General features: G+C 42.7%; 1 protein-coding gene across 5 annotated transcripts; it reads right to left on the bottom strand.

Annotated features, from left to right (window-relative positions):
- Positions 1–40: 40 nt before the first annotated feature.
- Positions 41–26217, bottom strand: MAX (MYC associated factor X). 5 transcript variants are annotated; one of them, XM_060174817.1, is made up of 6 exons: positions 26074–26217; positions 25869–25928; positions 25117–25143; positions 15652–15759; positions 2753–2876; positions 41–1559 (listed from the first exon to the last, which is right to left on the bottom strand). In XM_060174817.1, exons 2-6 carry the CDS (start codon positions 25902–25904, stop codon positions 1372–1374), a joined length of 483 nt encoding a protein of 160 aa, XP_060030800.1. In that variant the 5' UTR covers positions 25905–25928; positions 26074–26217; the 3' UTR covers positions 41–1371. The 5 variants fall into 5 exon arrangements, 4 of the variants coding, with proteins under 4 accessions (XP_060030800.1, XP_060030799.1, XP_060030802.1 ...); XM_060174816.1 differs by lacking the exon at positions 26074–26217 and adding an exon at positions 20514–20571 and having other exon boundaries at positions 25869–26067; XM_060174819.1 differs by lacking the exons at positions 25869–25928; positions 26074–26217 and adding exons at positions 20514–20571; positions 25486–25555.
- Between the last annotated feature and the right edge of the window lie 379 nt (positions 26218–26596).

The raw sequence follows: 26596 nt of genomic DNA, 5'->3' as shown, positions 1-26596 counted from the left end.
CGCCCTGGTCTTGAAAGAGCAAAAAGACACCACCACCAAGAAGGATAAAATAAGTTTTTATTTATAGTCTTATAGTAAAGGGGGAAGCCTTAACTTGCAAGACAATTCTTCGGCAGTATGTACAACATACTTTTTATTTCCATGGAATGGAATCAAACACGGACTGAGACTACAGAGTATACACTAGAAATCAGCAAATGCCAGAACAGAGTAGGAAAAAGACAAAGAAATGAGGCCTAAACACACAAAACCCTTCACTGGGATCTGCCGACCACAGCCAGAACCAGGGCTGGATCATATAACAGGGACAGGTTCCAGGGCAGTCAGAAAGGGAGTGGGATGAGGGCAAGGAAGGGTCCGCACTGAAGTGCGGGTTTAGTACCAGGTAAATCGCTCTTGGTATTTACATACAAGATCAGTTGGCTCTATTTCTTAGAAATACACACGGAAAGAAAGATTTGATCATTACTTTATGAATCTGTCGCTTTGCAATAACCGACATCATCAGAGATAGGGACAATTCACTCGGATTCGAATTTCAGTAGCAGGAAATAAATATCAAAACATCATCACTGGCCCTCAATATAAAACTTCTACCCCACCCAATCCTCCCGCCCTGACCCAACCTCTTCCACCCTCTGGTGGCTACGGCTTCACTGCTGCCTTCTGTACCCATCGCAAACCACATGAGCATCATGAGGCCCTCCCTAAGCCTGGCTGAAGAAGCAGGAGTGAAACAGGCCAAAGCCTCTGTGCTGCAAATCTGTCCCCACTTCCTTTTACACAATAATGTTCTTCAAGGATCTGGTCTTTCAAGGAGCGATAAACAGCTTTTCAGAAGGAAAAAATCCTGAAGAAGGGGGCTATTCTGATCACTCCAAACTGGTTGTCTTCTTCAAGTAGAGCTGTCCAGATTCACAAAGTCTATCAAACAGAGGTGAGGGTGGCCCAAGAGGAGAGGCCTGAGAGGGGCAGGAGTCCTCCGGTCCTGTGCCCGGCAGGGCAGGAGGAGCTGGTGGGTGGTCAGGACACCATGTGCTCAGAGGTCCGGCCGGCTGTCTGTCCTCCACAGAAAAAAGCTGCCAAGTTGGGGTGTTTTGGTTTAAAAATTCCTGGTGGGGACAGGGAATCCCTGAAGGGAAATTAAAAAAAAAAAAAAAAAAAAAAAGTGAACCATGGGAAGGAGAACGAGAGCTGTTGTCCAAGAGCTTCTATGTAAAAATAAAATTAAAAAGAGAGAGGGGAAAAAAAAAAAACCAAAAAACAAATAGAGAGTCTCTTATATAGGTTTGAGGGTTCTAAGGATGAACTGAAAGGAGGATGAGACGACGGAGGAAACAGACAGTTTTTATTGCTGGCCTGCCCCACAGCTTAGCTGGCCTCCATCCGGAGCTTCTTCCTGCTTTGGGGCTCTTCAGGCTCTGACTCTGAGCTGGAGTCTGAGCCTCCATCGAAGGCAGAGATGGTGCTGCCCTTGGCGTTGGTGTAGAGGCTGTTGTCTGAGGAGGGGTAGTTGGTCTGCAGTTGGGCACTTGACCTCGCCTTCTCCAGTGCACGGACTGAAAGGCAACCAAGTGAGCGGGTTACAGTCTTCTGGAGACTGGGGGAGCAACCGAGTCTCAGCTCAGGGTCCAGCCTGTTCTTCCGAAGGGCTTGCTGGCCCCCGAGGCTCAGGATTAACTCCTGCCTGCTGGCTGGTCCACCAACACATTCCACTTCCCTCTTTTCCCAGTTAGACTTGGGGACTCTGTGGACAAGGCCAACCACTCTGCAATGCCACCCAACCCTAAAGAAGAGACTTGTGATGTCACTGTCCCACCTCTGAAGCCCACTGTAGACACAGGAGCACAAGCTCCCTGTGGGCCTCTGCCGCACAACCACCACGAAGGTGGCCTGGCATCTGCCAGGCGCCACGGGGTGTGAAGGACACACAACAGCAGGAGAGGATGACATAAGATGCACCAGCCAAAGAAAAATTTTGGCTTAGCTCTCATGTACAAGATCCATTTGGAAAGACAAGCTGGACACTTGGAAGCAAGTCACCAATACACACAATACCTGGGCTTTTCGACACATAGCCCCTTACATGCAGGCTTCTCGGCCCAGTAACCAACCCGCTGCCGCCTCCCACTGCCCATCCCTTGGTTCAGCTCATTTTGAGCCTAGGAGGTCAACCCATTTAATTCATTTCATTTCATTTGAGGTGTTCTAACCCAAGTGGTTACTTGCATTTCCTTTTACTTGCATCTTCCATGAGGGAGGAAGAGAAGTGAGTTCCCCAGGAACAAAGAACTTGATCAGCTCTCGCTTTCCCCTGTGGTTGTAGGAAAAGGCGGGTGTGAGCGTTGGAGAACAGCATGGGCCTGGCCCATAGGCTGCCCTGATTGGACTACCATTGACAATGGGGAGGGCTCACTGTCCCTGAACACCTGGAGCTCCTGGTACTTACACAGCACACTCCAATCCAAGGACCTCAAAGCTCTTTTCAGACACCTGATGCTAGGTGTGACCCCTAGTGCAGGCAGAGCATCTAAGCCCCAAGAAGGGGAGAAATCAGGTCAGAAAGGTTAAAGTCTCCAAGTGTCCAACCCCTAGATTCCACTGGTCCCTTACTGGCAGCTCAAGCCTTCTTCAGTACGGCTCTAACACTACTCAGGGCCCAGGAAGCAGGGCTGCCGCTGCTTGGGAGCATGTGCTCCCTAACTGGTGCTGACTCTGCAGGGCCAGCTGCCCCACAAGCTCAGGTGCTCACCTTGCTGCTCTAGAAGAGCATTCTGCCGCTTGAGGTCGTCAATATCTTGCTGGTGTGTGTGGTTTTTCCTTCGCATATACTGGATATATTCTGTGGCTTTGTCTAGGATTTGGGCCCGGGATGCCTGTTGCAATATGAAAAAAAAAGCACAGGGGACAAAATAAAGACCTAGCCTAGGCAGTGAGGAAATTATACCTTTCTTCATCAGCAGACTGGGGGAATGGAAGCAGGAGGATGAGGGGCAACAAGGCTGAGGAAATAGGAACTGCTATTTTTCTTTTTTCCCATTTTGTTACACTTGTATTGTTATTGTTGTTATATAGCTATTGATGTTGGATAGGACAGAGAGAAATGGAGAGGAGGGTAAGACAGTAAGGGGGAGAGAAAGATAAGACACCTGCAGACCTGCTTTACTGCTTGCAAAGCAACCCTCCCCATGCAGGTGGGGAGCTGGGGGCTTGAACCGGGATCCTTGCGCCAGTCTTTGCACTTTGTCACCATGTGCACTTAACCTGCTGCGCTACTGCCCAGCACCCCCCGCCCCCAAACTGCTATTTTAAAGTTTTTGTGATAGTCAAATTACCAAGTGTTTCACAGTTTACCTCGCCAGCATTCTTTGTCAATAGGTAACTCCACCAGCAATATGAGGTCCCAAGAAATTTACTGATCCATTCAAACCACCAGTAGATATATTGGCTGAGCCATGATTCAAAAGCAGGCCCAGATGACTCCTAAATTTGTATTCCTTCCATCCCCCCATTACCTCTTAAGATTGTTTTCAAGTCTTCAGCCTGGCTAGGTCTGAAAACATTTACTATTTAATTGACAGTTTAGATGACTCATCTTTTTCAAGGGCCTGACTATATGCAGTTGGTCTACAAAGATGAGTACAAGATCTCTTATGGTTGATTCAGGATGGGAAAAAGGGCACACAATTTTTTCTCAAGGCCCCAGATTTCAGCCCCATTCTCAGATTGTTAACTAATTACCCACCCAACTGAGCCATGCTGCTGTGTCACTACTTTGGTCTTTCCTGACCAGAAATGCTTTCATGAAAGCTACCAGTGCTTGATGTCAACACAGGAAGAGTGCGAAATAGGGCCATTTCAGGAAGCAACCACACCTTTACTATGGTCATGGGAGAAACTGCCCTGTGGGAGCAACAAGTTAATAAATGAGCAGAATGAATAATGAATACCAGAGTACCCTGCCCACTGGAGGGCAAACTTGTCAGGAAGGTTCCCTCCAGGTTGTAAAGAGCTGGCCATGTAGTCAACCAGTTAACTGGTAGAATGGTATGAAGCAAACAGAACTAAAGCCTAAGGCAAAGCATTCTTGTAGTTTAAGTGTAGCATTCATGCCATGGAAGCTCACAAGCAGTAAGAAGAAAGCTTCTTACTCAGGCTAGGCCAGTACTCAACCACCCCAGTAGGCCCCACACAACCAGAACAGTGGGAAAAAAAGGGAAAAATAGTATTCACACTCAGGCCAGAAAAATTAGGTGCAATGGTACTTAAGGCTGACAATCTCAGCTTAAAGACCTCAGGTTGGGTTAGGTATCAGAGAAGTTTGCAAGGCCTAGATTTATCTATCAGCACTCACATGTGCTAGAATTTCCAAACTTTCCTCTTGGTGCATTTAAGGCGATTTCCTCAAAAGGAAATGGTTTGTATTCAACCATTTTTATCTGATACAAATAATGTGTGGAGCAGACATGGTGAGGAAATAAAATGTATTAATCATGGTTTCTTTTGCCCAGAAGTTTACTATCTATTTGAGAAGATAAACATCTTATATTTATTTATTTTTCCAAGATTATCTCTGGGGCCCAGTGCCAACATTACGACTGCACTGCTCCTGGTGGCAATTTTTTGCCTTTTCTCTCTCTCTCTCCCCCGAATTTACTGGGTAGGACAGAGAGAAATTGAGAGGAGGAAATAAGAAAGGGAGAAAGATAGACACCTGCAGACCTGCTTCATCACTTGTGAAGCAGCCCTGCTGTAGGTGGGGAATGGGGGTTCAAACCCACTTCCTTGTGCTAATCCTTGTGCATTTAACCAGGTTTGCCACTGCCCGGCCTGAAGATGTATCTTTATACAGACAAATCACAGGGCAGAAATGACAAGTATAACTTGATAGTACAGATTAGAGAGACCACAGAAAAGACAGCTTCTGGCTGGGTGATTGCCTATTATGTGCCAGGCCCTGGCCTGATCTCTGTGTGTGTAAAAACGTGTATGTGTGTGTACACACACACACACACACACACTCTCTCTCTCTCTCTCTCTCTCTCTCTCACCTCTCCCCATCTGAATTGTAAACTACAGTTAAGACTGGAACGGAATCTGTGGGAAAGTCAGTAGGCAAGGAAGAAAACTGAGCAAGGGTCTAAGGATGGGCATAACAGCAGATGTATTTCTGTAGTGGAGTTAGGCGGCTCATGCAGAGGGCACCTAGTGATAGCAGCTGGATTCAATGCCACTTCAGATACCATTTGCCATTTCTTTTTCAAAAGATATTTATTTATTTATTTATTTATTAATCACTGGGGAGAGGCAGTTAACTACAAATTCTCTAGGACCCCAGTCCTTCAAACTATGCACTCTATCACTAACTTAACTGCTATGAACACTTACAGACCAGTCTTTAAATCTGCGGGGTTTTTTTTTTTCAGCTGACAGTTCAAAGAAGCAACTTAAAACAAAACAACAACGAAAAATTAATTGTGTGCATGTAGGTAAAGAGAGAGAGAGAGAGGAAAAAAAAGGCTTTTCTTTCTTTTTTAAATCATGTGACTAGTCCCAGGGCTGGGTAGGCTCTGGCTCAGTGGGCAGTGTAGAGCTTGCATGGGTGAGGCTGCAAATTTGATCCTGTTTTGTATATGCCAGAGCAGTGTTCCTATCGGCCTCTCTCACATGAAATAAATCTTATAAAGAAGAAGGAAAAAAAATGTGAGCAGACATTCCCTTGCCTTTATGAGTTTATACTATGTGAACAGTAAGCACGAAGCCATCAAAAGCCCTGGAATTTATGGGTGAAATGTGGAGTGGCCCCAGGTTTTATGGCACAGACTACAAAGTGGCCTGGACTTTCAGTTTCTACTTTCTGAAATGTGGAACCATGCTCAGTGAGCTGAGTCAGTAATCGCTAAGTGAATATGACTGGGGCAGATAGAACTTGTTAAGACTACTGCCGCTGAGTACACAGTAATCTGAATGTCTTTTCCTGCTAGTTTTGGAAGGCGCTAATTCTGATTTTTTTTCCTCCAGGGTTATTGCTGGGCTCAGTGCCTGCACCATGAATCCACCGCTCCTGGAGGCCATTTTTTCCCCCTTTTGTTGCCCTTGTTGTTGTAGCCTCGTTGTGGTTATTATTATTACCATTGTTGATGTTGTTCGTCGTTGGATAGGACAGAGAGAAATGGAGAGAGGAGGGGAAGACAGAGGGGGAGAGAAAGATAGACACCTGCAGACCTGCTTCACTTCCTGTGAAGCGACTCCCCTGCAGGTGGGGAGCTGAGCTGGGGGCTCGAACCAGGATCCTTACGCTGGTCCTTGCACTTTGCGCCACTGCCCAACCCCGTTTGTTTTTTTTAACCAGAGCACTGCTCAGCTCTGGTTTATGGTGGTACAGGGGATTGAATGTGGGACTTCAGAGCCTCAGGCATGACAGTCTCTTTGCATAACCATTATGCTATCTACTTCTGCCCAGAAAAAAAAAGGTTTCTTTTAACAGTTTGGGGACAGTTGTGCCACAGAATGGCCTATGGCTGAAGGGACCCAATAGGCTGTAGGCTCCAGTTATCAGCAGGAACTAATGAAAAGGCTCCTTAGGCATCTTGTTCATTCTGGACAGCACTGCCAGACCTCACACAAAGCCATGGTTGCACAGAGCAACACCTGTGATGATGCTATAATGTCAGCAGCTGACACTCACTAAGTACTTATTAAATGCTAACCATCCTTTGTCTACAGCCCTCCGCTCTACCAGCTGAGCTACAGAAGGGTGCTTAAATGCCAACAATCCTCACACGACTTTCTGACATGTTATTTCCTCCCATAGCTTGTTTAGTGTTAAGTAACTCTCTGCACAGTAAGGGGTACAGAGTAAGTTGAAGATGAAGTGATGAAGACAATCTTATAGAATTGAAAAAAGAAATAAAAGACAGTAGCTTGTAACAACAGTAGTGCTGAAGGAAAGCTTTTTCTCTCAGAGACAATGAAAAGCAAGTGGGCTTCCAGCAGAGAGAAACAAACAGGGGGCCGGGTGGTGGTGCATCTGGTTGAGCGCATGTTACAGGTTCGAGCCCCAAGTCCCCACCTGTATAGGGAAAGCTTTGCAAATGGTGAAGCAGTGTTGCAGGTGTCTCTCTACCTCTTTATCAACCCCTTCCCTCTAAATTTCTAACTGTCTTTATCCAATAAATAAAGATAATAAAAAAAAAATTAAAAAATGAAGAAGCAAATAGAGGAAAAGCCTGAAACCCAAGTCAGCTTGAGAATGGACTGAACCTGGACACCAGGCCCTGGTGACAGGAAGTACGAGTAGAGCTGTTGGCTTCATTACCTAGGAGGGCAAAACCAAAACCGAAAATATAGAAGATCTGAAAGTGGCTGAAGGGCCCTGCAGGTTCCTTTCTCTTCTTTTATTTGCCCACTTGCATCCCCGCCCATAGCAGCGTGCAAAAAGAAGGGCCAACTTGGCCTTCAAAGACAGCCACTTGAGCAGTACTGCTTCATCCCATGTGCTGCAGCAAAAATCGACCACATATTTCATGAAAGGCTCTACACCTAGAAGAGCTTAATTCCAATTATTACCCTTTAAGCTCCCAAAGGATTTCTGAAGTAGTTAACACTGATTAGTTGATAATTAATTTTAAAAAAAGGTCACCGCTAAGTTGTTGGAAAAATGACACATTTTTGCTTCGAAAAACATGTCGTGACTTTTCCAGCAACCCAACAGGCCCCATTTCAGGAAGTAGTTATTAAATTTTGTTTGTGTAAGATAAGAGTTCTACACATAGGGAATTGGTAACCTGGAGTTGTGTGAAAATCCAAGTTGTTGGAGAAAGCAGGTAGGGATAATGAGTAAGAGAATAGTACTAGTTTGTTAATACTAGGAACCCCACTGCAGTTCCCTAGGGTCTTAATGTAGATTTGTCTAGCTATATTTATGATTTTTCTTCTCCTCACTGTCAAAATCAGTGGGATGATGTTACAGCTGCCTGTTCCCAAGAATGCCATATCCTGAGGAATGAAAAATGAACTACTGTCTGACTCACCAACCAACATCTGTTTTATTTTGCACTAGATATTACAAAGAAATAAAACACATTATTTTTTGAAGAAATCTCCATAGCTTTTTTTTTTTTTTTTTCCCCTCCTCCAGGGTTATTGCTGGGCTCGGTGCCTGCACCATGAATCCACCGCTCCTGGAGGCCATTTTTTTCCCCCTTTTGTTGCCCTTGTTGTAGCTTCATTGTGGTTATTATTATTGCCCTTGTTGACACAATTCGTTGTTGGATAGGACAGAGAGAAATGGAGAGAGGAGGGGAAGACAGAGAAGGGGAGAGAAAGATAGACACCTGCAGACCTGCTTCACCGCCTGTGAAGCGACTCCCCTGCAGGTGGGGAGCCGGGGGCTCGAACCGGGATCCTTACACCGGTCCCTGCGCTTTGCGCCACATGCGCTTAACCCACTGCGCCACCGCCGACCCCCTGCTTTTATAAACACTACAGTAAAGATGGGTTACGACAAAGCTGGTATAGACTTCCATTTAAGAAAGTAAACTTCTAAAATCACATACTAAAGAATATATCACTGATGTCAAGGATCTTTCTCTATCCCTACCTCAGTCTCATAATTAAAAAATTTACCGATGAGAGAGAAAACTAGGGCACCACCTGGGGATATGCCACACTGGGAATGGAACTCCAGACCTCATATTTGAGTTCAACACTTTATTCACTTCCCCAGCCCAGTAGAATTTAAATACAGTTAATCTTCTGACAGATGAGGGATAAAGTCATAGGAGTAAAAAAGATAAAATTGTACTCTGGCAGATGGCATTAGACTCCCAGCCTGAGGTCCCAAGTTTGATCTCCAGCACCATATGTGCCTAAGTGATCTTCTGATTTTCTCATTAATAACATAAATCTTTTGTAAAAGATCTTTCAAAGTATGTTTTATTCCATTTATATACTTACAGAAGTATGACTTCAATATGTAAACAAATGTTAAAAAATTAGGTATTTTGTATTATTATAACTTTATCCATTGTACCACCTCTCCTAAAGCATTTAAATTATGTAAGTAAAATCAAATTAGAGAGGTGGTTCCGAGGTACAGTGCAAGCACAAGAACTTGTGTTATCTCTCTAGCACCACAAAAATTATATTTAAAAGATATCTGTAGCTCACATTAATCTTCTATTGAACAACACCTTAGAATCTTAGCAGTAGATTAGAGAAGGAGGGCACTTATTATTTTCCCCAACTTTCATAATCCTTTTTTTTGTCAGAGGGAACTAGTAACAGAAAGGACTGTCCTTCCAAACATCAGTGTGTAAAAAGCATTAAGTGAAAACCTGCTGGCTTTCTAGTCTCCTCCACATAATGTGCCCTTCTTTGCCTTTACATTACAAAGACTCTCAAGAGGATAAACAAAACTTGTGAGTCCCCCCCTTGGGGTTTAAGTGATAAACTCTTAACAAGAAGGAAGAGGGGGCTGCATGGTGGTGCCTTTGGTTGAGCACACACATTACAAGACACAAGGACCTAGGTTCAAGACCCTAGTCCCCACCTGTAGGAGGGACACTTCATTAGTGGTGAAGCAGTGCAACAGGAGTCAGTTTCTGTGTGTGTGTGTGTGTGTGTGTGTGTCTCCTTATCAACCTCCCCTCTCTCAATTTCTCTTTGTCCTACCCAACAACAATAACAATTAAAAATAACAAGGGCAAAAAAAAAAGGAAATGCTGGCTTCCAGGAGCAGTGGATTTGTAGTGTAGGCACTGAGCCCCAGCAATAACCCTGGAGGCTAAATAAATAAATAAATAAAATGCTATGTCATCTAGGTGGCAAGGCTGGAATAAGACCACAAGGAGAGGAAAGAACTTAGATAAACAGAGAATAACATTCTTGGGGAAACAGGAGGACATATATCCTGTAACAAAGGGAGGTTAAAAAAAATCAGATCAGGAGGGAAAGCTGGGCACTTTATTTATTTAGAGGTACGTGAAATAACTTGCAGATTTCCATAAATAGTTTACAAAGAATTCAATACATCAGTACATTTATAGTTACCGAGACTTGAGCCAACTATGGACAATAATTTGAAAGATGGAGATTTTAAGAGAAGAACTGCCTCTGTTGGAACTACAGCCAGGCAATAACAGTAATGAGGTCAAATGGGCATGGTTTTACATTTAATTTATATGATGAACCCCTCCCCCTGATATGATGCTGAAAGTGACGCTGAATAACTGCCTGCATTAGCAGGTAGGCATTTACCAAAAATGAGTTTTTCTCACTATAATGTAGCTGAGGGGAGAGGGACTTCCTATCTTTTAGTAAAGATTCAGTCTGCTCCCCAGGTGTCACACATGTAAGGAAGAAAATATGACCCAAGGAAGATGCTCTCCTTGCCCTCATGGTACTTCTCTATGGTGTAGTGTGAGAAACAGCTGCACAAATATATCTACAGTTATCGCTGGGATAAGCACACTGGCCACAGGGCTAGAAATAATGGATTTAACAGACAGACTGCTCTTCAGCCACAGGAAACACTGTGTTCCCTGCTATAAGGAAAATATTCAGTTTCAATATCAAACTATAAATGAAACCAACCTTTAATGGAAAGGGAAGCAGACTCAACATTTTAACCTCTTCTTTGATGCTCATAATTTAAAATATCAATAAATTATCTTATTGTTGTTTTGTAAAATAATTATTTATGATAGAGAGAGAAAAGGAGAAAAGAGAACCAGTTATTACTCTGGCATGATATCAGGGATTGAACTTGGAAGCCAATGCTTGACAGTCCAAGGCTCTAACCACTGTACCTAAATAACATTTAGGAAGAGACTTAAAAGATGAGAAATTACTATAAACTACTGTACAGCTACAATGGCAATTGAAACAAAGTCTAAAAGTGCACGATGTTAAGGGAACAGTATGGTTGTGTATAATCACTTATAATTAGGTGCTGAAGTTAACTTATGGAACTAAAACTACTATCAGTAAAGGCTGATATGGGCTGGTCATAAGTCTTGCTCACCACATAAACAGAGTGGCAACAATAAGCAATAAATAGGGTGACAGGACCCTTTAAACAACAGTTCCCAGGAGCCAGGTGGTGGCACATCTAGTTGAGTGCACATGTTACAGTGTGCAGGACCCAGGTTCGAACCCCTGGTTCCAACCTGCAGGGGGAAAGCTTTGCAAGTGAAGCAGTGTTGCAGGTGTCTCTGTCTCTCTTTCCCTATCAACCTCTGCCCTTTCGATTTCTGGCTGTCTCTATCCAATAAATAAAAATTAAGAAAATTAAAATAATAATAAAAGTTAAAATAAAAAAGTTATCTTGGACTGGTGAGAGTATAATGGCTATGCAAAAGACTTTCATGCCTGAGGCTCTTAGGTCCCGGGTTCAATCCAAGCACCATGATAAACCAGAGCAGAGCAGTGCTCTATTCCTTTCCTGTTTCTTTCTCACTGTATCTCTCTCATTAAAATAAACATTGAAAAAATAGTTCTGTTCAATTCCTCACCATTTTTTTCCAGTGAGTTCTAGCTAAAGAACTAACTACAAGGGATACAAAGACCTCAAATAACAGAGTTTAAGAGTCAATTTGCTAACTGTGGAGCTATGGCAAAACCCAATTGTTTTGCCAACTATAGTGTTCTATTTCTCAAAGCAACTATATGAACCGAGAAAAATTCATAAACCTCAAATGACTCAATTCCCTGCACTCTGGTATAACCTATATATACTACACCTCAAAGAAGTGCTGTTATTATGACTGTTGTCATTTATTTTGAATAGAGACAGAAAAATTGAAAAGGAAGCAGTAGACAGAGGGAGTCGGGCAGTAGCGCAGCAGGTTAAGTGCAGGTGGCACAAAACACAAGGACTGGCACAAAGATTCTGGTTTGAGCCCCCCGGTTTCCCACCTGAAGGGGAGTCGCTTCACAGGTGGTGAAGCAGGTCTGCAGGTGTCTTTCTCTCCCCATCTCTGTCTTCCCCTCCTCTCTCCATTTCTCTGTCCTATCCAACAATGACGACATCAATAACAACAATAATTAACTACAACAATAAAACAAGGGCAACAAAAGGGAATAAATAAATAAAATATTCAATAAATAAATAAGTAAAATAAAAAGAATGATGAAGTCATATTCTTCACCGCATCATGGATGGAACTCAAAGGAATGATCTTTTTTACTTTATTTTTTTAAGGAATAATCTTAAGTGAGACAAGCCAAAAAGGAGGATAACTATGGGATAATCTCACTCACAGGCAGAATTTAAAAAATAAGAAGAGAAAGAAGAAACACAAAGTAAAACTGGGACTGGATTTGGTTTATTGCATTAGAGCCAAGGACTCTGAGGAAGGAGGGCAGGGAGAGGGGGAGTACAGGTTAGGCTTTTAGGTCCTGGTGCCTAATGATGGAAAAAGACCAAAGTTGGGGGGGGGGGGAAATGTGTTTTTGAAGTCACCTAGCTTAGCAAGTTGAGAATTCCATCCATGTGTCCATAACTATAAACCACTAAATAAATAATTTAAACTTAAAAAAAAAAAAAAAAAAACAGAAGCAGTACTAGTAATAATTATATGCAACAGCTCACAGGATGAATTGTTCTGCAGATTTAATTTTACACTGCAATACAGATGCTAATTATTACTGATGTTTTTACTTAAGTAAAAGGCGACCATTCTTTATATATATGCTATAGCAGAAATAAAATAAACAAGGGATAAATGGAGTTTGGGCCTCATGTTTAAAGCTACCTTAATAAAAGTATACTTATTCTTGGATGAAATTTGATGCACACCTTTTGTTTTATCATCTTAGGATATTTACAGTTTCACACCTTAACTACTGCAGTCCAAATCAAGAATCAGTCCATTTTCTTTGATCCAGATACCCGCTAAAAAAACCTGTGACATTTAGTAAAAACGCAGAAGTCTGAGAAACCAAAATATTTTGTTAGACTCCCTGTGACACCTGTAAAAGCTGGCAGACAAGGAGAATCATGAAGACTGTGGAGTTTAGATGGAGAGATGTGGGACTCGGCCACACTAACCGCTTTTATTTTCTGTCAGTGTGAAACATTTGGGTTGCAACACAGGACAAGATTCTGAACTCAGAAGTGGTAAATCCCTTTAGTGGGCAATACGAAGGCTGGCCCCTGATGACTTCTACCCTAGTCCTGCTACCTCTCTGACCTCACCCTACCACTGTTTCTTCACTTACTCCACTACAGTCATCTGGCTTGTTTTCCTTCACTGCCTTTGCTTTGCCTGGAATGCTCAGCACTAGGCAGATGCAGGATTCTCCTCTTGTACTTCAGAGCTCTGCTCAAATGTTGCTTACCCTATAAATCTTCTTGTCTGCCGTAATAAGAAATTGCAATCTTCCTCTCCTGATAATTTTTCCATAGTACTTACTCAGTTTTTATTTTGTTCACTAGTATATTCTGGGTTTCTAAAACAGTGGCTTGGTATGCAACAATAAAGAACTGCTAAATGGAGTGAATGACTCAATAAATAGGCAAACGAAAAAACTACTCGGTTTACAAGCCTACTAAATTCAAACTGTTATTTGTAGGAGATGAGAGAATTTAGGATAATGTGACTTTTACAAACTTTAAGGACGAATGTTATAGCAGTGTAAAATAGGTTGATAAGGGGACAGAAAGATATACTTGAGTTCCTCAGTTGAGTTAAGACTAACCAAGAGTTACCTGGTGGGATTAGAGTCCCAGGTCTGCCTCTATGAGGTAAATTCTATAGTGATTCTGTTTTAAGTGGTCCACAGGCCACCTTTTGCCATGGTACCATTCCTGGGTAGATGTGAGACTTAGAAGACAGCTCTTGCCTAGTTCTCTAAAGTTACTTTTATACCACAGTGTATGATTAAGCATTGACTATTGATAGTACAGAGAAGCACATGAGATAATTCTTTGTACCTATGTACTTTGACTAACGGTGAACCCATCATAAAGATTCCTTGTGGTGCCTAGACATGCTGGGCCCAGGAATATTGTTATTTCTCCTAGGTACCTTAGTCCAAGGCCATTAAACCAAGTTCACACTAAATAGGATTAAATCATGATGAATTCTAGTTTTGTAATACTAGGTATTCATTCATAAAGCCTTTTTTATCTTTTTCCTAAAGGTCAGACCTACTCCATGCTTCAGTTACATAGAATGCCACACCTAAGATAAGGTATAAAGCAGATGACTTACACAAATGGTAGTAAAAACAACATGATACCATTAGGAATCTTAATGTTTCCTAATTTGATCCTGGATAAATGAACAGCCTTACCCAGAACTCCCATAACACAACTAAACCAAGAGTTAGTCACATCAAACCTGAAAGGACTGGAGAGACAGCACAATAGCTATGCAAAAGGACTCCCAGGAGAGCCTGAAGCTCTGAGGTCTCATGTTTAATCCCCGGCACCACCACAAACCAGAGTTGAACAGTGCTCTGGTAAAAAAATGAACAAAAACCAAAACAGTATCTGACAGGCTAGGGGGTGGGGGGTGGCTCAACAGTATAAAGCCCATGCCTCTTATATGTGAGACCCCTCTGGCACCTCCCTAGCACATGTATTAATTATTATAATTTTGCCAATAGGATGATGGCTGGGACTCTGCCTACACAACTCCACTGTTCTTGGCAGTCTTTTCTTTTTTTTTGGGGGGGGTCACATCCTCTTTTTATTTTCTGATAGAGGGTAAGAGAAAGACAAGTTGAGATGAAAGAGGCAGAGAGAAGGACAGACAGTTGTAGCACTGCTTTACCGCTTTTAAAGTTCCCCAATCCCAGTCTGGGGTGGAGCCTGGGGTTTGAACCCAGGTCCTCAAGCATAGTAACATGTGACATCACTTAGCCTCTGGCATATTTGGAAAAGAGAAAATGTTTGAATCAAATGAGATGTCACAACAGTGAATGTTCTTAACAAAATGGCTGTTTCTGAAAAGTAGAGCACTGAACCAGAAAAAAAGTTTTCTTTCAGTTTACACTTAAACCATGGAGTGTTACACTCTGTGTCAAGGAATAAGTTAACTGTAATTATGTTTTCTCCAAATGTTAAAAAAAGAACCTATTATATATATATATATATATATATATATATATATATATATATATATATATATATATATATTATTCTTTTATTTTAACAGAGAGGGAGACCTATAGCAGCGCTCTACCATTCATGAAACGTCCCCCCTGGGGCTGAGGGCTAGAAAGTGGGCCCTTGCACATCTTAATATGTGAGTTAATGGTTCTACCAGGTAAACCATGGCTCAGCTCCCTAGGAGGTTTCATTCAAAGTACTAACTATAAACCATACAAAAAAACAAAAACAAACAAAAAAACACCTCTCATGAGGTACTGACCCAAGGAATCTTTAGTATTCCAAACTATGAGGTGCTCTATTTTAGTGTAGAGATATAATAATATACTGAGTGAATAACTTGTTACAAATAATGGCATTTTAAAACTGCCCAGCACTTTCTGAAACCGTGCAGGACCAACTAGAGTAAGTCAAGTCAGGAAACCATGCCATCTGACTTCAATTCTTCCCAGATAGGTGAGTCCCCTTGCTAAGCTCCAAAATGCATCAGATTCTAAACAAATGGCGGCCAGTTTTCTCAGCAAACTCACCTTTTCTCCTTGGAGTGATGGGACCGAGTCCCGCAAACTGTGAAAGCTGTCTTTGATGTGGTCCCTACGTTTTCGTTCCAGTGCATTATGATGAGCCCGTTTGTCAGCCTAGAAAAATAGGAGAAAGGAAACATTAGCAAAGTTACTTCTTTTTCCTAGTACAGGTGGATAGGATACAGCCTGGAAGCATATGCTGTCAGCGCTGTCCCTGGCGATTAGACTGGGAAGGATCTGTCCAGCTGGGCAGTTAGGAGTCTCCAGAATTAGGCTCTGTTAAAGGAGGGAGAAAGGGGTAAGCAAGTTGCGACAGGAACATCCAAAGTAGCTCGCTGCATCCAGCTCATGCATAAGTAAAATAAAAGTTATTCATGGGAACAAAGTATGACTCTCCTAGAACATCAGTCTTTCTCCACAACTTATTTATGTGACAGACTAGTCACTTGTCCATGGTTGGGAGGTAACCAGGAAAAAATTGCAATGGCTCCCTTCATACAATGTGGCCAATCATGCTGTAAGAGATTCCCGCCCCCTCCCCCCCATGGTAGGTAGCTCAGAGAAGGAGCCAGGTCACTGACTGGCGCAATGTTTCTTTCAAATACCAAATCACCAAGATTCTGTTCTGGTCTCAATAAGGTGCAAGTAAGTACAAGACCATCTCACCAAACCATAAATAGAAATAAACATTTCTAGAAAACCCAGCCACATGAATCTGAGAACATTATGACAGCTGGTATAGACACCAACTTCATTCTGCATTCTTGTTATCTTAAGCGGGATCCAAGAAGCTATCTTGGCAAGGGCTTCCCTGTATAGAGTTTGTGTCAGAGAGGTTAGCTTGCCACTTTGGAGGTGGTGCAGTGGATGAAACGTTGGACTCTCAAGCATGAAGTCCCGAGTATGATCCCTGGCATCGAACGTGCTAGAATAATGATCTGGTTCTCCCCACACCAACCCCAAATCAACTTTTAAAAAAGAAGGAAATAGAAAACTGTCTGCCATCCATATGCTCTAAGTAAGTTTCCTCAGGTACCTGTGGCAGGTCAAGCTTATCTGTTAATATCTAAAGAAACCCCAGACCAAAGTCTACATCCTGTCCTGCTTAGAATCCCAAAGAACAATCAGAGAGAAAAGAAGACTGCCAAGAAGTCAAGAATAGCACTGTACAATGGCTTCCGGTAGTACAAGAAAGCACTGTAAGGAACTTTTGCAGGGCCCCACCAAAGAGGTATTTCCTCAAAATGGAACAGAGTAAGAACATCTATACTTTGATATTTACGTAAAATACTCTGAAAATCTACCCCAAAGGCACAAGATGGCACTGAGCTAACCTAAAGAGTCTGTACATTAGAGATTCAGGAAGCTTTAATCTACTACTCAGCACCAGGAATTCTAAAACTGAAGTAGTCAGAATAAGTGACTGGCTTTGCAAAGAGATGCCTAAAAATGAATCCTTATACTAGATAGGATGTAAGATGAAAAAAATTATTATAAAAATAATAATCGTGGGGGAGAAGAGAACTATTATCTAGCCCTGAAGTTCCATGTTTTTATAGAGAAAGAGGAGGCTTTAGTAGTTTAGTTACCTCAACTTTCCACCTCAACTACAGCTCGGTTGAATTGGACGTGTGGTTCTTGTAACAGCTATGGCATCATACTCATTCTTAGGGCATATTTGTACAACAAATTCTATTACAAATTTCTTCTAATTTTGTTAACTCTAAATTCACTATGTTTGCTGAACTTGAATGATATATAAACTTTATGGAGAAACTGAGAGAGTAATCAAGTATGAAAGACCACATAACTTCAGGCTAATGGTAGGTAAGCTTTACCATACACCAGAGCAAGAAAACTGCAGATACTTCAAAGGGCTGTACGAAATAGCTTCAAGTAAGCAAGCATATTTAAGTATCTAATTCTTTTTTAACCTACTGTCCTCTCTAGTCATACACAGGTAGACTGGGCTGAGTTCCACCTTGGACTATACCTAATGAACTTAAAAGGCTTAAAAATTACCTTCCTTCCTGTTTCCTACATACTCCCTAAAATGACTGATTTAAACACAAATCAACCACCCTGCTTTGGTCTCCAGCAGTCGCCCAAGATACTCCTGGTCTCTCAAATCACTGATTCCTGGCCTCACTCCCAGCTTACAGCTGCGCACAAAAGCAGTGAGGACCAGAATAAACCACAATCCCTCCTGCTGGTACAAATAAAATTCTAATTTGTTTTCTTTTGGGAAGATTCCTGCAAATCGCAGCAATCAGGCTAGGCCCAAACTAGATCTGGGTTTAGACAGGACTGTGCTGGAAGGGTGAAACTAGGTATAAGCTAACACAAAAATCATTCCCAATGCACTGCCTCTTTCCCATTCACTGAGCTCTGAAAGGACTCAGATGGACAGGTCTTTCGGTTAGAGGACTCTAAGTGAATTTGGCTGGGGACCATTAGCAGAAATTTTGGCTTCTCATCTGGGGAGCCAGCCAAGTTTGAGAAGTTGGCTCAACAAGCGAAGGCAGCAGTACACTGCCTGGTAAAAAGCCTGAGCTGGGTACTGTTGTTTTCAAAGAAGTAGATGGAATTTCTGTGGTGGTTCCAAGTCCAATTTAACTAGTATATAAGAGTGGAATCTTAGAACAATCCCTGCTGCCATGTCACCCCCCCAGCTACTACACTTAACCAAATTAAATTTTAAGCTCTCAGAGACAATGGTAATGGTGTATTTTTCCTCCTTCGTAAGTCACATTTGAAAGAGCAAGTTTAAAATATGCAGTTAACATGACTAAATCCAGGCAACTCTAAACTAAATGATACCTCTAGTGGCTTGAAAGACAGTAAGTAAAATCTTTGCAGGAGACTGAGAATTCTATTTGGAAGACATTTCCAAACCACAGATCCGTCTAGTTTGATAACACAGCTCTCCTCTCTGGCTCCTGCACACTCCCACCCCCATTCATACAAACATAGTGCCAGATGCCAAGCTTATCACTGCTTTGCTAACTGTCTTCACTTGCCTGCAGTGCTTTTTGAAATGTCCAAGATTTCAGAGCTGAAAATGAAAACTGGGTGAAGATCCCTGGTGTAATGCATCTGAGAGTCTCCTACAAAATCAAAATGAGTTAAAAAAAAAAAAAAAGTAGAAAGGATCAAACAACTGTGTGTCCTGACTAAATAAAACTCAGATGAACCATCACTTTCCCTCACCTACACTGACAAGCACATTTGATAATGAAAACTGGTGGCACTGAAAGTAACCTTGTGAAATTAATTAGGCACAATTCTCAGAGATGAAGAGAAGTATTCTTGGCTTTCCAGCCAGTCTCTAAACATCTCTCCCCACCCCACCCGCACGCACCCTATAGTAGCAGTGGCTAGATGCTACTGCTCTTTAAGCACACTGGATTTGCAGTTACCAGAAAAATCCTTCTTTCAGGGCACCCCAGGCTAACATAAATACTAAAGGGATGTGTGATATTCTAGAGTGGCCCACAGATGCTCAACAGGAACCCCAGAACAAAATCATTTCCAGCTTTGCCCTCTCGGCCAAGGTTTTTCTTCAGCCTCTCAGTTTCATTTCCACCAAACTTTCCATACTGGCAGCCAAAATAAAAATCTTCACCTACAATTTGTCCATCTTGACATGAACAGCCACACATAATAACTTAAGAGTTGCTAAATGCTGAAAGCAAACAGTTTTGTGTTAGCCAAGAAGCAGATAAACTGACAGGTCATTCAAGCAAGGAGGTCTGTTCAAAATCGAGCTACAATCTCTTTTAAATTATTTCCTTCCAACGCATTGCATAGAGAATGTATTTCATTTAAGGCATTACATCAGTTAGCAATCTTATTTTCTACAAGTTTTATAGGTAGGCCAAATATGCACAATGGCTTCCAGCACAAGGTCATTTCCTTTCTGCAACTATCTAACACCCAAGTCTGTCTTCACAGAGGATCTCTTCAATTCCAATATAGAAAATTCTCAGCACAAGAAATTAGAATTGAAAAAAACAAAATTAGAATTTCCCACTAGGTATTTACTGCTGTCTTTAGCAAACACAAAAATTATTCTCTTTGGAGGGGAAATAGTATCACTTATAATTATTAATAAGCTATTATTAAATACTAACAAGACATATGCAAGACTCAAAACATGAGATCTACTGATATTTAAGCAACACTAAAATATTAGTTTTAGCAGTCAGGAAAGTGGCTCAGTAATAAGAGTGCAGGACTTACATGCCTAAGGTCCCAAATTCAACTCCCAGCACTGAATTTGCCTGATACTCTGGTTCTCATTAATAAATAAATCTTAACAAATAACATTGAGTTTAAAGTTGGGAAGAAAGCATAATGGTTGGGCAAATGACTTTCCTGACTGAGGCTCTGAGGCCTCAGGTTCAATCCCTAGCACCACTTTAAGCCAGAACTGAGAAATACTCTAGTTAAAAAAAAAAAAAAATTAGGGGGCCAGGTGGTAGCCAATCTGGTAAAGGACATACAGACAGTGCATGTGGATCCAGGTTCAAGTCCCTAGTGCCCCACCTGAAGGGATAGGTGGAAGCTTCACAAATGGTGAAATTGTGCTGCAGGCCTCTCTCTCCTCTCTCTTTTCCCTTCCATTCCCTCCCTTCCTCTCTATTGCCGCGTCCATTTCTATTTCTCTATCTCTATCTAAAATAAATAATAAAAAGAAAATATAAATTAATGTTAATCAATATGAAACCTGCAACATCAAGTAAGGGGCAGCTAAGATAACTCACAGGGAGGTCCTTAATATAATGTAAGTTTCAACTTTTCAACATCTAATACATGCATGTCTAAAGTTTTTAAAAATCAGTTGGTGGGTCCTGGTGGTGGCTCACCTGGTTGAATGCACACACTGCCATGAGCAATGATGCAGGTTCAAACCCCAGTCCCCACCTGCAGGAAGGAAGCTTGCTTCATGATTGGTAAAACAGTGCTGCAGGCATCTCTGTCTCTCTCTCTGTCTCTCTCTCTCCATTACCTCTTAATTCCTGTCTCTATCCAATAAAATAAAAGTAATAATCATTTGGTGGGGTTGAATAAGTATAGCGATTATAAAAAAAAAAGACCTATATGCCTGAGGCTCCAAGGTCCCAGGTTCAACCCCCAGCATTACCATAAACCAGAGCTGAGCAGTGCTCTAGTTTAACAAAACAACAAAACAATTAGGAGGACCAGTTAAACAGCTGACCTGGGAGGGTGCCTGCTTTGCCATGAGTGAGGCACCCGTACAAGACCTTACAGCCCAGGTCACCTGGGGAAGCTTTAGCACTGTGGCCCAGAGCCATTAAATGAAGCCACACAATGAAAGAAAAAAAAAAGTCACTAGGGAATGATATTATTCAAGTACTTAATCACAATACAGCCATTCAGGAAAGTAAGATGCCTTGTGATTAAAACTAAAAAAAAAGAAAAATTGAACTGAGAACTAAGTTGGTTTCTTCAATCAACTATTTTACCATTCACAGCATTTCGAAAGCAGGCATATATATACACATATATATATATTTACTTTACTCAGCATTTGGCTCCTACCAAACCTGGCATTTTTGCATCTGTATCAAAACTCTAAGCAGACACAAAGCATATATGCAGCACTTAGGTAGCAGAATTAATTTAAGGCAGGACACACAGCAGTTCTCTGAGTAAACTACAATCTCTTTTTTCCAGAGCACTGCTCAGCTCAGGTTTTTTTTGGGGGGGGTGTTTGAACCTGGAACTTTGGAGCCTCAGGCATAAGTCTTTTTGCATACCCATCATGCTATCTACTCCCCACCCCCACGTAAATTGCAATCTCAAAGGCAACCAAATTCATTCCCTTCTGAATACACTGCAATTCTTAAAGCAAAGAACTCTGAGAGGTTAAAAACTTGATTTTTTTTTTTTAAAAAAAAGCTTTTTTAAACTTCACATTACAGTTGCAACACACTCTGGTGTCATAAAAGTTCAAAGACACTATGTGTTTCTTGACACCAATGTTATTTCTCATGTAATTTTCTCCAAAAGGAATTTCCCAAACAGAAATAAAAGTATCATTTACATGAAACATACCTGTTATAGAGAACTAGCCTTTACACCAGTTAGGTTCTTAGATGTAATAAACTTAAATATAAAAATATTGCTTAGGGCTTTACCTCTTTTAACAAAGCTTATTGGTTACTGGATTTGTTTTCCGTCTGCACAGAAGCAGCAGAAAGAAAAAAAAAAATCCTCAAATCAGTTTCACTTTCTGTTGCAATTAGCCTCACTTCCTAACTCTGTCGTTACAGCGAATTCTATAAAGCCAGAGCTATTGTAGTGACAGTTATAAAGCCTGAATGTTTTTATATTAGCACCCATGGAATAATTTAAAAGTTTTTCTTTTGTTCTAATATTTAGTTGTTCACAACCCCTATCTGTTTCTTAACTAAGCAAAAGCTATAATTTCTCCCTCATGAAGTAAGGACAGTAAGGAAGAACATAGGGTGAAACTTGGACTGGGTGTGGTGTAATGCACCAAAGCAAAGGACTCTGGGAAAGGAAGAAAGGGATGGGATAGAGGGACACTGGGGAATGGGGCATAATGATGAAAAAGGACCTACGTTGGGGGGGAGGGTGTCTTATACAGATACCTATTATGGGAAGATGAAAGACTGTACCTTTACCTAGTTACCTAGATCAGTAACTATACTAGAAACGCTACCTCCCCAATAAAGTGGAAGAAAACAAAAGAAACCTAAAATAAACTTACGATTTTAGAAAAATGTTTTTTAAAAAATAATTTCTTCCAAAAGGAAAAAAACAAAAATACACATTATCTATTCTAAGTATTACGAAGTAAACAGGGATATTTACAGAGAAAAAAAAGTCCAATATTCTTTCTACCCTACATGTTCACAACTGATTGACAAACTATAAAATTTGTTTATATCTCTTCTCTAAGTTACTCCAAAAAATATTTAAGTCTCAGCAATTCAAACTAAAAATAGTCAAACCCACTCCTTTGTCAATTCCCCTCACCCCCCCCCAACCCCCACAATTAAACGGAAAATCTTGGGCCTCTTAACCAGAATATCTACACAAAATATTGAGATTACCATACTAGAAGGGTGGAACAGTTTAATAATTTAATAAATCAATTTATAATCAACATCCATGTGTTGATGGGTATTTTGAAAAGCAGAAAGCTTTTAAGAACTGTGAGCCGAAATTCCAAAGGAAACCTCTCTAAGTGGAAAGTCAACAATAACTTTCCAAAGGAAGCTTAACTGATTCTTACCTTTCAACCTTGATCAAACTGAGGCAGATGATCAAAGACTTGAAGGAAAAAAAAATTTTTTTTTTAATAAATTCGGTCAGAAACATGAAACTTCATGTTCACATTAAATATGATAGTACTGGGAAAATGATTGTATATAAATTTAAGTGAAAGTATCTCAATGGAAAATTAAAAAAAAATTTTTTTTCAGTGACCACTACACAGGGGTTCTTTTATTGAATAAGGGTGAGAGACAGAGAAAAAGACTGAAAGGCTGGAGAGACAGCATGATGATTATGCAAAAGACTCTCATGCTCGCGGCTCTGAGGTCCCAGGTTAAACCCCCAACATCACCATAAACCAGAGCTGTGCAGCGCTGTGGTCTCTGTGCATCTCTGTATCTCTCATTCAAATAAAGTATTTTTAAAAAATAACTAAGAAGAGAAAGACTGAATGCTTCCTCCCTGCAGGTGGGGTTGGGGCCTTGAACCCAGGTGACTGGCATGTTAATGTGTGTGTTCAAACTGGTGAGTCTGGCAACAATGGCATCTACAGATTTTATGGCAAAATCAGTTCTCAACAAATAATTTTTTTCTTAATGCATATATGCTTGGAAAGCATGCAGAACTTCTCTGCCTGCACCAATGCAAAGCAGGTACAAACAAGGGGGCTTGTTTTATTTATTAATTTTTTTTTTTAGTGGAACCTAGACCTCATACATGTGATTTCACTGCTCTGCTTATTTCATCCAGAAAGAGAGGGGGAGACACCACAGCACCCAAGTTTCCTCTGTTGCCACTGGACCTCCCATGTGGTGCCAGGGCATGAAACTGGGCCAGCACCCTCCCTGGTGAGCTACCTCTCTGTCCCATAAAAGGGTCTGCTTTTATCTTATCATTATTAAGTTCCTAGACTGGAAATATCAGTGACACTCTGAAAATTCTAATGTGCCACCAAGCAGCTTAGATGTCCCATACATCATCTTAAAAAGTCTCTTTCTTGACAATCAGGAAAATCTTGCATGAATTCTCACTCTCACATGAAGAGTTTTGTGGATTCTGTTTTAGAAGAGTCAGATAACAGTGGTTATGCAAAGAGACTGTCAAGCTTGAGGCTCTGAAGTCCCAGGTTCAAGCCCCAACACCACCATAAACCAGGACTTAGCAGTGCTCTGGTAAAAAAAAAAAAAAAAAAAAGTTTAGAAGAGCAGCACATGCTCTGCAGTATCCAGTTCTCCTGTCTCTATCCCTGTCATACTGCCCATCTCTCCTCATTGCCAGAAACATCTGGATTTTTGATCCCTATTTTAAGAGTACTAGCCACATCTGCCAAATACTATCCACTAATATATGTTAAATTTCCCGCTTTAATTATAATTTATTTTGTCTATAGTCTATAGTCTTTTTCATTTCTGGTCTATTCACAGATCATCCATCCACTGCTGCCTTAGATTTCAAAGACATGAGATTAGTATCCATCTAAATCCAAAGAACCATGTACTGAGAACAGAAATATTGACACCCTGAGAGATTACTGACCTACTGTCTTATCTCATACATCACCTTAGTAAATGTGTCTCTGCTATGCCACTGCAACCATCTCTCTCCTTTCTATGCACCTCTCAAGTGCAGTCCAGACCACAATAAGACCATCGTGTCATTTTGACATTCAACCTTTGGCTCCCCTATGTTTCCAATATCTGCATGAGAACACTGCACCTTATGTCAGATTCTACAGGTCTACAGGAGTCACATGACTCCTAGCGAAAGGTGATTATTGCAAGTGCCTTTGACTTCGCATTAACATGCAGGTATGATTCAGAATCTATGTGCTTCACAGCAAATTTTCTGTCCCACTCAACTCTTGAAAAAATACAAATTTACTTCAGAATGATATATTTATTCCTGATCATGTACAGTGTGACAACTAGATTCCCCCATCCAAAAACTACACAAGGATTCAGCTCTTTGCATACAACTCCTCTCACCTACAGTCACTGGAACTCACTGCCTGAGAATCTAGAATTATGAGATTTGTAAGCCCGCCCTCCTTGGAACCCCAGAAGGCCCCACCTCACCTTAGCGGTTACGAGGAGGGTTTACTACATTATCACAATAACAGAACGATCTTTCTTTCTCCCTGACCCCCCAAAAAGGACTAGAACTGAATGGAAATGAAAATGAAATGGAGAGTAGGAGACGTACCGCAGATTGAAACCTCGGTTGCTCTTCCTGGAATAAGAGAGAAAAAAAATAGAAAATATAGGAGTTATTTTTACACTTCACATCCAATAATAAGAAAGAAAATGCCGGCGGTAGAGGAAGCGGCGGGTGGGGGAGTCAGCCCGGCCCCCTCGCCCCCCTCCCCGCCCCGCGCCCCCACCCCCCTCCGCGGGATCCCGTAGCTGGGCCGGGGATGCGGAGCACCGCCCCTCCTTCCGGGATCCGACTCGGGCTGGAGGAGTCCGGAGCGCAGACTCCCGAACTCGGGAGCAGCTCGGGCCGTCGGGGTGGCCCCGTGCCCCCTCCGCCCTCCCCAGGAGCCGCGGGTCCCGAGAGAAGGGGGTCGCACACCGAGAGGCCACGTCTGGAGCACCGAACCCTTCCTCTTCCAGGGTCCGGACAATGGGATCCCGGGCGCACCCCGTCTCCGTGCCCCGGATCCTGAGCAGGAGAGGGTGGGGACGGGGAGGCCTCTGCACCCCTCTCCACAGGGGAAGCTGGGGGGGGGGGTCCCGAGGCCGCGTGTCTTCTCCCCAACTCTAGTCCCAGAAGGCCGCTCCGGTTCGGACTCCGGAGAGAAGAGAGCCGGGCGCGACGGAGGCGGTCCCGACCCGGGAGGGAAGGAGGCGGTGGCAGCGACTGCCCGGCCCCCTCCTGCCGTCGCCCCGCTCAGAGCCCCGATCGCTGTCCCCGCCTGACAACCCGCCCGGGAAGGAAGAAGCCCCGGGACTCACGTCGCTCTCCACCTCGATGTCATCGTTATCGCTCATTTCCTATGGCCCAGGGAGCGGCCACTGCAGCTGCGGCGGGGGAGGGGGAGGGGTGGAGGGGAGGGGGAAGTCACCGACAACAACAAGCCGAGTCCCCCCACACACACACTCACTCACTCACTCACTCGCTCACTCACTCACTCACACACACAACACGGGCGAGAACCACCTCCTCACTGCAGCACCGGATCAACGGCGGCACGCACGCCCGGTCGGTCCCCAGCCACGTGACCGACTAGTCACGCCGGGGCCGCCGAGACTTGTAGTTCTCGTTTCCTTGACTGACGGCTCTGACAGCACCCAAAAAACTACAAGTCCCCGAAGGCCGTGCACCCGACCTCCGCCAGCCCGGCTTGTTGACGAAGCCCAGAGCGCCTGCGTTTCCCGTGGAGGGGGCGGGGAGAGAAGCGGCGCGGGCCCTGCTGGGAGTTGTGGTCCACAGACCTCGAGTTGTCAGGAGATTTTCCTCCCCAGGCAGCAGAAGAGGCTGCCGGGAAGACCGGACACGTGGAGCGAGCTTGGGTTCCTGGAGCCGAACGCCGTCTGAACGCCTGGCACCGGGCCCAGAGCACAGGGTGGAGGCTCTGGGCGGGTAGCCGGCTGCCCAAATAGCGCCGCCTCTCCTCGGTGCGACTAGTTTTAGTTTTCATGCCTGTGTTGTGGCCTTGGGGCGTAACCCGTCTGCAGGGGGC

Source organism: Erinaceus europaeus, chromosome 16 (genome assembly GCF_950295315.1).
Source record: "Erinaceus europaeus chromosome 16, mEriEur2.1, whole genome shotgun sequence".
NCBI classification, from domain to species: Eukaryota; Metazoa; Chordata; class Mammalia; order Eulipotyphla; family Erinaceidae; genus Erinaceus; species Erinaceus europaeus.
This window is presented reverse-complemented; position numbering and strand designations above follow the sequence as displayed.